Here is a 12620-nt window from a genome sequence, read left to right as displayed (position 1 = left end):
CGCCGGAATCCCAAGGATGTGAAGTAATTAACAAGGGTATTATTTTCTTTTATCATGGCTTCCATGATTGGATGGCTGGCTATGTGCTTGGCAATGACATTGAAGATGTGTAAAGTGCAGTGAATCTTCAGAATATGCGGATTCTCTTCATTCACAATTTTCTGAAGCAAGACATCAGAATTTGAAACCAAATTAGAAACATGAAAAGCTTTTGAAGCAGCTAGAATAATTTACACAAAGTTTTATCATCACCAAGGCATAATCAGTTACCACTGCATAGATCTTATTGAAACCAATCTGCTTAGACTTGAGTGATTCCTTGAGAGCCGCAAAAATAGTTTCTGCAGTATGCCGCTTGGAGTGAAGATTGAGTACATCCAGAAACTACTTTTGTTTGGCACCTTTGAGCAGCATCAATGCATATATGCTGTTGCCAGAATTGTTGGTCCAGACATCTAAAGACAATGTAAGCTGAGACTGATCCTTAAGATTCTCTCAAAGAGATAGTTCATGCTTTGCATGTATCATAGGCAAAGTATTTTTGATTGTCTGGAATATTTGTGGTATTTTGTAGACAGAGCGTGCCAGTTTGGACTGGTATTCTTGGAAGTAAGAATTTTCAAGAAATGTCAAGGGAACATTAGAACTAATCAGGGACTCAAAAAGCAACTCGTGAAGGTGATGGGTCTTTTTGTTGCTCATTGGGCGGAAGTACTGATCAAGTTTTTGACTAGAGTTTCTATTGGGAATCAAAACAGAGATAATTCAACCATTGGTGCAATTGTCATCATTAGATGTTAAAGTGCTCTGGTCCTGCGACAAAGCATCACAAAGATAATCTGACTTTTGATCTGGTGGAATATCTTTGCATATGTCTTTGATGTGTAAGAAGAGGAGGTGAGGCTTTGCATAGGGGAAAATCTTTTGGCAGTAGGTACATTTTGCCTGATGTCGCCTGGAATTGTTGTTTTTTAAGCCAGACATTAAAAACCCCTTCCAACAACCACCATGGTTCATGGAGGGAGTAATTGCTTCGGTGGAAGTGGACCTGGAGTTTCTGATTGGTGCCATTGTTGAATTTGAAGTCTAAAGGTGTTGATTGTTTGTGAAGCTGGGGCTGGCAGTGGCACTGGTGACTGGACTAGGGTTATTTATGTTCTCTCCTTACTCCAGGTTCAGTTCAAGAGGAAAGAATATGTATTATCTGCACCTATCTGCACGCAATCGGAAAATAAATCAAATATTAAATTAGCAGGATGCACATAGTTTCCCCAAGTTGTCACATTCACATGTCAGGCCTATTGCAACGTTCTCTCAAAAAGTAGGGTAAGTCAGGTGCGTGCCGACCCCCATTTTGGGATTTCTGGGGTCCAAGGTGCACGCCTGGGGGGGGGGGGGGGGGCGCACCTTGGTGTGCCTCACCCCATGGTGCCAACAACCCTCATCCATTGCTCCCCCCGTTCATCTGTCACTCCTCACAATCCCTGGAAAACACACAAAAGCCTCTCACTGACCTCTCTATTTCCAATCCATTATCATCCTCATCAAACCAGTTGCCCTTGCCAACCCCGGCTTATCCTCAGAGATAATTACCAGATGAACCTCTGGGGAATTACTCATAGAGACACCAGGTAGTGGTGTTTTTTGATTAATATGGGATTCAAAATGGCATCCTCCAAGCCCCTGTTCTTGCTGGCGTCAGATTCATAATTTATGGCTGATTCACCAATAAACCCCAGGCCTGACTCCAGATGACCTAGGTTGGTCAATTTATAGCCAAAGCTATTTCATTTTGTTGCAGAATTGTTGAGAGGGTTATATGGGTGGTGTGGTGTAGTGTGATGGTGGTAGGGCAGTGAGACCTTTTGAAACCTTGATGCTTGTCTCATTGTGGATGCAGATTTGGTATTTGGGACAGACTGCCATGCACAAGGCCCAAAGTGGGGGGCTCAGAGCCAGTTTGAATTTTGGTGGGGAGCAATTCAATAGGCATTTTGACCTGCACACACATGCAATTCTACTTTGAATCCCACTATTACATCTGAGGGGACAAGATGTGGGATATAATAGAAATAGCATATGCACAAAGATGGGCCAGCTACACTAACCGTAGTGTTGGTGTGGTTTGACATAGCAGCATTCAGCTAAATTTTATTGTAGCGTTAGCGCTATTCCACCGGATCTGTGTGAATTGTTTGAAAGCTTTCAGGGGGGCTGGGGAACAGTAAGAGCAGATAAGGAATCAACTGATGATTGAAAAGTAAAAAAGAATTATTGGATGACTGGAGAGAAAGAGTGGGTGAAGTAAACAAGATTATGGTATTCAAAATTGCATATGTCACTGTTTACATAAAATCATAAAGCCAATTTTGGCTGGGAGATGTCAGCGTGCATAAAACTTAAAGTGACATCTCCCAGCCAAAATTGCAGGCCCTGTTTGGAGCCAATATAATCCAGGCAATATATGAGTTTTTTTGCATGACATCCTATGTGACATCATGATCTTATCAGGCTTGCAAAACTTGATCAGATGTCACAAGTTTCCAGATTATATTGCGCAATTATATTGGCTCCAAACGGGGCCGCAGTTTATGATTTTATGTAAAAAAAATCTTATGCAATTTTGAATACCATAGATGTACATTGTAAGAGCTTTGTTGTAAGGGTTATGGATGACTTGGAGGCAGCAGGGAGGGAGTGTGACCAGTGCAGCCAGATAGGGGGAGAAATTGGACACTCCAGTTGTTAAATTGTTTGGAACACTGATCTGCAGCAGGCTTTTGTACCACAAATCCAACCAGGAGAATCCAAACTGACATTTTTTGTGCAATATTGGATGACTTCCCGTGGGCTAAAAAGCCATATCTGTCAGGCCAGGTTAAACCTTACTGGCTGGTGAGAACTTGATCTCAATCACTTTTCACCAGCAAGTAAGGTTTAGATCTGTGAAACTTTAGTCTGTACGGGGGGCGTAGATCCTGCAGGAAGTCTTCCATTGCCCAGCCATTATCCCAGCATGATCATAAATAATTCTTGAAATAATTCTTTTTAGTTTTCAGACTGAAGCAAAATGTTTGAGAGGACTTTTGTAGGTGAAAGGTATTTGATGTGCAATAAAATGGCCAAAGTGTACCCGAACGTGGCTACGCCATGCATATATTAGGGGGGGGTTCACGTTAGCCTGATTTTGAAATCAGTCTAAAAACCTTGCTAAAAATTGATGTCTGCTCATGCAGGTCTATGCAAGGATATTCTAGAAAATAAATAGAGTTCTCAGCAAGACCTCCCCTGTAAAGGCCTTGCTGAAGGGAATGCTTATGCAGTATTTTTTTTAAGTTTATGCAGGAAGCGTGCATGAGATTTGAAACCATCTGTGACCAGCAGCCAAAATCAGGCTAACGTGAACCCCCCTATTTCCTGCTCATGTGAGGGTTCAAGCCGATCAAAAGGCTGTCGTCCTCTATCGTCGCCTTTAGGATTTCCAGCAAAACAGGTAAACAGCAGTCGGCAGACGGCAGGGCCACAACCAACCGGCACAAATCCAGCGGCCACCGGATCGCAAACCATGATGATAAAACAATACCTACTTGCGAGTACCAGCTCATCTCGATTGGTCTTGATAGCCCGAGCTTCCCTTCAACGATCTTACAGTACTAAACGGCCTAGCCAGCGCCAACCGCACGAGTCGCCTTTGAAGGGTATCAAGATCTTGGATCTCTCTCGAATCCTGGCCGGTCCATCGGCAGCTCAACTATTAGGTTGGTAAACTATCAGCTCATGTTGATCATTTTTACTGCTGCACGTCTATCCTCCCGATTAATTGATTGATTTGTGAATTCACACTAACATCCAGGGGACTTGGGGTGAGCTCAACCAACACCACCCGCTCATATCACATTGAAGTTGATGACCTGGACTTGAGAATATGTAGTGCGGACGTGATCAAGATTGAAGAGCCAGATCGAGGAGATGATACTAGATGGCTAAAGACTCAGTACGAACAGAGACAGGACCCTCAAGTCTTTAAGCCTTCCTCGACTCTTTCAAACTACTTCCTCTCTTGCAATCGGAACAAGAAGTCTTTAACTTTGAATCTCAAAAAACCGGACGGCGTTCAGATCCTGAAAAAACTGATTGCGCAAAGTGATGTCTTGTGAGTATGCTTAATCACCAAGTCAAGATACCTTTTCGATATCCGCGTAGAAAATGCTGAACGGTTTCATTAAACATGCTAGGATTGAGAACTTCATAGTAGGTAAAAAGAGGCGGACAACAAGCACCCAGCCAGCTACGATTGAAAACGCTGATCAAATGTTCGAAATTATATCAAAAAAAATGCCGATCAATTAGGCAAGATGGAACAGCTTGGTCTAGGATACGACACCTTGCGGGAAATAAATCCCAGAATAATCTATTCGAGCATATCAGGATATGGGACGACAGGTCCGAAAGCAAAAGCAGCTGGTTATGATGTGATTGCCGCCGCTGAGTCCGGTTTCATGTCGATAACTGGTGAGCTAGATCGACCACCGATGAAGACCGGAGTGGCGATCTGTGATATCGTTACAGGCTTACATGCAGCGATCGGCATCTTGGCTAGCCTGTACAGCCGGGATGGAGGCCCTGACGGCGGTCGACTGGGTCAGAAGGTTGAAAGCTCTCTGTTTGAGTCTGCGCTCAGTCTGTCATTTAACGTCGGTTCGAGCTTTTTGAACTCGGGCGAAGAAGCCCAACGATGGGGTACTTCACATCCATCGATCGGTAGGTACACTCCGCTAATGGAACTGTCTGCTAGCACACGTGTCTTACCCCCCATGCAGTTCCTTACCAAGCGTTTGAAGCTCAAGATGCTTATATGATCATTGGCACCACAAACAACAAGCAGTTAAGTCTTTTCGTACCTAAGAACAAGCATGACAGCTCAGAGACAGCGGTTGTTGACATCTGATGACTGACCATAACACCGCGACTAGGTTTGAGAAGCTATGCAATATCTTGGAGCTGGAGGAGTTAAAATCCGATCCACGTTTTGGAACGAATTCCCAGCGAGTCGAGAACCGAGTAGAGCTGGTCGAAATTCTCGGCGAGAGACTCAAGTCTCGACCGGCGTCTGAGTGGATTGAAAAGTTGGGCAACTTAGGTTTGCCGTGCTCCAGAATCAATTCGATCAGACAGGCTTTCCAACAACCGCAGGCTGATGTCCGTCAGATGATCCAAGAAATCGATTGTGAACATTCCTTCTCTGGCAAAATTCACCTCATCGGTATGTGTGGCTTCCCCCGCTTTCTGTAGAGCCAATTACACGTGCTGCTCATTCGCGTCAACTGGTTGATTCACGACCTGCTGTGCTTTGCCTGTTCAGGTACCCCAATCAAATTATCTGAGTCGCCTCTAACAATACGCTCTGCCCCACCAGTCCTGGGTGAACATACCAAAGAGATTTTAGCCCAGCTTGGATATACTAATGAACAAGTTGCCCAACTCGTTAAAGATTCAGTGATATAAAGAAACCAAAGAAATCCAACTTGGATCCAATCAGTTTCTAATTGATGAGGTACCATATTTTATTGTTGTGCAGCTATCTTGATTTCTAATTTTTTTGCATTTGGGCTGTGACACATAATTGCCATGTAGATTTATACTTAAATATTTTTCAACAAACCTGGCAGTTCCAGGCTTCTAGCATTGGAGTTAATAGGGTGGTTCACAATTGAAATTTACAAAACTTTAGGACACTTTAAGGTGTTTATGAACATTTTTCTAAAAACCTGATGAATTGCACTGATTCCTTGGTAAATCTTGCTGCTGTGTATTTTACCAAAACTTCAAAATTTTGTTCATAAAGGCCTTAAATTTAGCTCCAAAGTTTAGTGAAATTCAATCTTCTCCCAATGGAGAGCAATGACAAATTGAGTCCCAAAATTTTGCATCAAGCATGTAAAAAAGTCATATAGCTATGGTATTCAAAATTGCATAAGATTTTTTTACATAAAATCATAAACTGCAATTTTGGCTGGGAGATGTCACTAAGTTTTATGCACGCTGACATCTCCCAGCCAAAATTGGTTTTATGATTTTATGTAAATAGTGACATATGCAATTTTGAATACCATAAGCCAATAAAATCAGAACCAGGATCAGAACCAGGTCTACCAGCCGGACATGCAAAATCATTCCCCAAACAAAAAAGAAATCAAATCAAGATCACATGACTGTTGTCATCAATTCCAATGAAATATCACAACCGGCTATCACAAAGGGAAAATTAAATCCGAGCAGTCGTTACAGGCAATGTAACCGCCCAGATGAGGAAATAAATAGAAACCTCCTTTACATTTTGATAACACACATGCATTTCCTCGCCAGCCTCCTTATTTGACGGGGGCGCGGCCCGATCCCGCAAGTTCGGGAGACACCTGGAGACACCGTCCCATGATAAAGTTTATTAGCGCGCATTGCATGTGCGCCGCAGACGCAGTAAGTGGTAACTGGAGCGGGTCGAGGAGGACGCCTCATCCGCAAGCGGCAACTGTACCGCATTACGGATGAGACTGATTGAGTAGATACAAATTCAGTGCTTCTTGAGTACCCGATACCATTCCTGACACCTGAAGCTAGCTGAAGTTAAAAAACAATTTGGGCAAAGCTTCCAGGCAGCCATGAGCATACACAAAACGCGCTGAACTGTAAATGTGAAACGCGCGTATCTTACGTACGGCGAACGCGTTGAAAAGTGCCTCTTTGCCTCTTCGCAATACGTATCCGGTGCTCTGCATCGGGCTATTCCCTTTCGGTCGATATTTGAATCTTTGATGATTCTTTCTGCCGACTGTAAAAGACCCTGATAGTAGTCAATACGGCACAATTAAAATACAGACACTCCCCTTGAGGTGTTTTGACCGTGGAGAACGTGGTATGACTGCCTCGAAACTTACTGTGGTAGTAGAGAAGAGATGGTTCAATGGGCAATAGCAAAACCATATAAGTTGGGTACTTTTTTGCCCGGGCTAGCCGTTTGTTCCACCCTGTCACCCAAACTCTTAAATGTAAGTGAATTTCTGACTTGGAGGATACGCGCTCGCCAGAATTCTGCTATCGGGAAGTAGCTGCCCCACATTCATTCTTCACTTTTGTTAACCTGGTTGGAATAATCTACTGTTCAAGGTCGCGAGATCAACACGGTTACCGATTACGAATCGGCCAGCAGCCTCGCTTCGGAGGCGAGAATCCGGATCCGGAAATTCAACATGGGCCGATGCGGGTTGACCTTCCAATCGTACCCGGTCCGGTTGCCGAGGTTCGTCGGTATTGCCATGGACGGCAAGTGTCAGTGACCATCATTTATACCCACCGAAGTTGAGCGTTGCCGGCCTCCTAAGCATCGTTTTACAATTACACTCCACTACTTGCAGTCCTATAAGGGTTGAAGATGCGAGCCATTTACTCGTGTATGCACATCTCATACTGTTAGGGGCTGGCGACGTGCGAATAAGGGAAGAACCTTGGGAATGTATCTTATTCGATCCGCCCAGAAACCTGAGGTGGGACCCACCGGAGTCAACGCCCAATGAAGGCTGCTGGATCGCCATATTTGACGAGATTGGCGTTCGTACCCCAGGCCGATATCAGATTTGTTTCTCGCTGATGACAATGTGAGTCTTTATCCAAAAGGATTTCTCCCAAAGCGTTTTCCTGATACGCGCCTGATTGCTCCTTTATGTTTCGCAGACCCAGGGAAGGCGAAAATCCATCCTCCCCACTGCACGAGCTCTACACTGATCCATTTGATGTCGTGCCGCACGGTCTATGGCCACTATATCCGGACTGTGCGTGAAGGAAATTCTTCATGCTTCATCGTATACGCTTTGCTGACAGATTGTCTATGACAAATGTCACTGATGATCCAGTCTACACTCCGCTGAGTGCGCGCCTCAATCGAGACCACTTGGGCATAAATTTCTACCGCGGTCATAGATAGAGTGATACGTCAGTTCTTCGTGTCAATATCTCATCACTTGCATTTAGATATCCATCTCACTCATTATATTTTTCTGAAGGCCAGCCCACTTGTTCTCTGCCACTAAAGTTTATTTCTTTCTTGGTCAAAAGAAACATAAATAGTTCTTCGTATTTTCTATAATGTATCCCTTCCTCCGACATTTTCACGGGGAGTCGCATTTCTCTCCTGTTCGGGGCTGGGAGACGCCCTACGGGCTCTGTTTCAAAGTTGATGTATGAAGCAAACGTTTCAGAGAAAAAGAAGGTCTAACTCTCACTTGACCACGCGATGTTGCATTTGTTGGACTTTGATCAATCATATCACAAGTCTGGCTATTTGCGTTAACCGCCCATCTAAGCTTCACGCTTTCTTTTTAAAAAATCAACAGCTTGCATTTCTTTTCTGAACGTGATACAGCCATTTCGAGTACCAAACGATTTCGATGTGTGTGTATTCCGATAGCGATGCCATGTGACATGATGGATAAGTACCAAAATTGAGCCCAAACTGATGCATCCCGATTTGAAGATGGGTGGTGCATTCAGTATGACGTTTATGAAGGGGGAATAAAAATATTCGTGGTGCGTTCGTCTGGATTTATAGATAGATCGGATAGGCCCGACTACGCGATGGATTGCAAAACGTGCAATGGTGCTTCATGAAGGTGAAGAATTCAGGAGAGATCACGGAGAGAGTGATAATGGGTCCCAGTAAGTCCAGTTATGTAACAAATCAATGCTGTATGTTTTAGGTGGCCCCACATTCCGACGGGATCGCTAGTGGGGCTGCAACAATCTGAGAAGGGCCGTTGTTGTAGTAATAGCTCGATGAACGGTTGAAGTATGTTTGTAGCAGGTCAGACAGTGAACCAACGATGGCCGGGCTTACGACTGCAACACTCTTCCGGACCGGATTCACAGCCGCAGGTCGAGGATTGTCAAGGCATTCACACCAAAACTACTATCTCCTCAATACCAGACCACTTCACTCAAGCCCATCGATTAGGTGCGTACTTATGTGTTTTTCTTACGCACTAGACATGAAACTCAATGTTAAATCGTGGTTCTTGACATCTTCAAGTTCCAAAATGAGAATCGTTCCGGTACCAGTAAGGGAAGACAGTTGAGTTCCTATCATCTTTCCTTTGTAGTTGATGTGCTTACTGACAAGTATTTATCCCATGATATTCGATCTGCCTAAACAGATTACTCGTACTTGATCATCGACGAGTTGAGCGGGGTCTTGATCTTCCTCGTCTTTTCTCCCTCGCTTGCTAATCTGGTTCCTGCATCATTCACTCAGAAAAACCAACACAGCAGCAGTTGTCGATCCATGCGAACCTAAAGAAGTCATCAAAGCAGCCAAAGCTGAGAATGTCACTCTTTCGGGCACCATCCTGACGACTCACCACCACGAAGGTTTGTCACTTGCTCGCTCCCTCGACGAGAATAAATCATAGGCTTAGCTAAACTAATTCGAGGCCACGACTTCATTCTTCTTGCAAATATGATCGTTCAATTAAATTCCAACAGATCATTCAGGTGGTAATCTTGAACTGATCTCATTCTTACAAGAAAATCATACATCCAAAGATCAAGTGAAAGTCTATGGAGGTAGTAAGAAAATTCCCGGCTTAACAAACTTGGCCGAACACAAGGCGAATTTCAACCTAGGCTCAGGGGAGAAGGCGGGCGACAATGATGGAGGTGCGATCGAAGTGAATTGCTTGGCTACCCCGTGCCATACTGGTGATAGTATTTGCTATTATGTCCGGGACCCTCGTCAGGGTGGGCCGGGCTGTGTTTTCACTGGGTCAGTTTCTTTTAGCTCGTTGACCACAGTTCCAGACAAGCACAAGAAGCAAGATAATTATTTACTGGTTGGTTATGCCTCGAAATAGCGATACTCTGTTTGTGGCTGGCTGTGGTCGCTTTTTCGAAGGTACAGCCGAGGAAATGGATCAAGCGTTGAACCAAAGATTAGGTTCATTACCTGATGAAACGATCACTTATGTAGGACACGAGTTAAGTCACATATGTCACCCATCTCAATTGAACAAAAAGCGGAAATTAAAATGCGATAACCCCTCTTTGTCCAATCAAACTGACTTGATGCTTTACGGCTGCTTGTTGCAGATATACTAAATCCAATGCAGTCTTCGCCAAATCTATCGAGCCTCACAATCAGCATCTCCTTGCTTTGATCCAAGCCTGTGACTCCAAAGATTCGGCGGGGATAACGACGGGAAAATATACGATTGGTGACGAAAAGTTTGTCCCTTCTACACATCAAAACTGACTATGAAAACTAAGGAGAATGAAAATGAATGAGCTGATGACTTGTGAATTCAAACCATATTCCAGGAAATTCAATCCGTTTATGAGACTTGAAGAGCCCCACGTCGTCGGCGCTGTTGGTCTCAACTCACCGTCAAGAGTTGAAGTGATGACAAAGTTGAGAGAACTTAAAAACTCTTTCAAAGCTTAAGATTTTTTTTTTTTTTCAAGAGAAAGAAAAAAAAAAAAACGGGTGCGTCCTAGCATATTATGCTAACAAATTGTAAATGTGCTCTTACCGTATAAAAATTATCAATTTGCATCCTGACAAGGAAGTGTACATGTGGTGCTTCATGTTGACACAGAGTTTTCAAAAAAGGGTGGCCTAGGACCAAGTGGTGCAGATTATCCGCATTCAGCACCCAATGATTGGGTCCCGAGACCCATGAATTGGGTCTGAAGACCCACTGATTGAGTCCTGAGACCCAATGATTGGGTCCTGAGAGCATCTCCACCGCGGGCCCTAAGTCAGGGGACTATACCAAATTTAGTCCCCCAAACCCAGTTTAGTCCCTCCACCGGAGGCCCTAAAGGAGGTCCTAAACTAGGAAAAACCTATCCGGGCCCTATACCAGTCCCAGATCTAGGACCGTATAGCTCCCCACATAGTCCCTCTGGCTCACATATCACACAGCCATAGGCTTGTGATACTCCGCTCATCACCGCACACAAACCCCGATATGTATCGAACTTAACACAAGTCCCTCCCTGTGCTCGCGGGGCGTGAGCACCCTCCCGCTTGCGGGAGGGACTTGTGCCTAATGTCCGATATTTGGCCTGAGGCTGCTCAGCCAAACATCTAAAAATTCCTTATATCCCCCATATCACCGTATACCCATCGGATTTCTTCACAGCCTCTGGCATCATTAGAATCAGGTTTTCTTTCTACATATTCTGGTGTGTTCAACACAACACCTACCCCCATCCCTTGAAAAAAAAATTGTTGTAAAAGCATGGCTTGCGAGGCCTTGCAAGGCTGAAACCGTGAGAAAGTGTCTGTACTTGACCTGCAAATGGCCCGGCGGGTCTGTCACATTGCTCAGAAAATGCCCTTACAAGAATGGCTGCTGAGCGGCCAGTTCTTGATGAATTTACTTGAAAAAACATGTACAAGACATCTGAGATCAAGGGCTAGACATGGCCAACTGGGATTTGGATTATGAGGTGATACCAAGTTGTAGGAGAGTTGTAAACACAAAATCACACATTTTCATTGAAAAACCCCGTCAGCCTCAGGCCAAATATGGGACATTAGTCCTAAGCCTCTCCTTCGGAGACGCTTCGCGCCTCCTCGGAGAGGCTTAGTTAAGCTCGGATATGTATCCCCAACCTCAACATGCACGTACACTATTCTCGGCCGTTACCGGCCGAGCTACAGTATCTACATAACACTCCGGTCAACGGAGGTTGAACTCAACTCTCAATGGCTTCCACTGCCATCGAGAGGACTACATAATACACATTGATGTCCGGTCGGTACCGGACATCAATGAGTACCTCTGGATGGCCGGTACCGGCCATTGATATGTACCTCTCAATGGCCGGTACCGGTCATCAATACATACCTCTTGATGGCCGGTACCGGACATCAAAATCCCCCAAGGAATCCCCTTCTTCCTCTCCGACCGATACAACTAGATCGGTCCGAGTAGAAGACAGAGGGTTCCGAGTTTTTCTCCTTTGTCCAATACAAAGTATTGGATTGAGAGGAGGGCACTTCTACTGAGGGAAATCAATATCGGCCATTAAGAGGACCGATTGATGGCTGCAATATTGGCCATTGAGAGGACCAATTGATGGCCGGTGAGGTGCATGACGGTGTCCAGTCAGGACTCAGCACCGGCTATCGATAGGGGTGTCTCCTTTCGAGGACCGGTCATGGAGCAGGGGGGAATTGGGGGAGCCCCTTTCACAACCTGGAGGTGCTATTTTGGGGACTCCACGGTGTGAAAAAGTCTTTGGGCGGAGGACTAAAACTGTGCCGCAGTCGTGCGAGTTGGGGATTTAGTCCCTCAGATAGTCCCGCGCGGTGGAGATGCTCTGAGACCCATTGATTGGGTCCAACTGTTAGCGCAACAGTCAGACAGGCGGGTACCTGCGCTGGGCACCCGGGTACCCGCCCTTTTTCTAGCAAAACTAAACACCCACACCCGCACCCGGTATCCGCCGCGGCTTGCACGGGTATCTGCCGACGGATACCGGATACCCAAGGCAGACTAGATTTCTGCTACACTAAGGTCAAAGGGCTATTTTGCATTGAATAAAAATAAGAAAAGAGCAACACT

At 44.9% G+C, this 12620-nt stretch overlaps 3 protein-coding genes across 3 annotated transcripts; all 3 read left to right on the top strand.

Annotated features, from left to right (window-relative positions):
- Positions 1-3565: 3565 nt before the first annotated feature.
- Positions 3566-5505, top strand: PtA15_2A758 (uncharacterized protein; the record flags this gene model as incomplete). Its single annotated transcript, XM_053166811.1, has 8 exons — positions 3566-3758; positions 3854-3863; positions 3932-4153; positions 4236-4255; positions 4351-4761; positions 4821-4884; positions 4974-5263; positions 5363-5505. 8 exons carry the CDS (start codon positions 3566-3568, stop codon positions 5503-5505), a joined length of 1353 nt encoding a protein of 450 aa, XP_053017996.1.
- Positions 5506-7247: 1742 nt separating this feature from the next.
- PtA15_2A757 (uncharacterized protein) lies at positions 7248-7978 on the top strand (the record flags this gene model as incomplete). The annotated part of the gene is made up of 4 exons (XM_053166810.1): positions 7248-7326; positions 7472-7652; positions 7729-7826; positions 7908-7978. 4 exons carry the CDS (start codon positions 7248-7250, stop codon positions 7976-7978), a joined length of 429 nt encoding a protein of 142 aa, XP_053017995.1.
- An 895-nt stretch (positions 7979-8873) lies between these two features.
- On the top strand, positions 8874-10486 carry PtA15_2A756 (uncharacterized protein; the record flags this gene model as incomplete). The annotated part of the gene is made up of 8 exons (XM_053166809.1): positions 8874-9004; positions 9080-9120; positions 9204-9228; positions 9302-9417; positions 9532-9811; positions 9900-10022; positions 10135-10269; positions 10363-10486. 8 exons carry the CDS (start codon positions 8874-8876, stop codon positions 10484-10486), a joined length of 975 nt encoding a protein of 324 aa, XP_053017994.1.
- Positions 10487-12620: the final 2134 nt, after the last annotated feature.

This window comes from Puccinia triticina, chromosome 2A, assembly GCF_026914185.1.
Source record: "Puccinia triticina chromosome 2A, complete sequence".
Classification (NCBI taxonomy): Eukaryota; Fungi; Basidiomycota; class Pucciniomycetes; order Pucciniales; family Pucciniaceae; genus Puccinia; species Puccinia triticina.
This window is presented reverse-complemented; position numbering and strand designations above follow the sequence as displayed.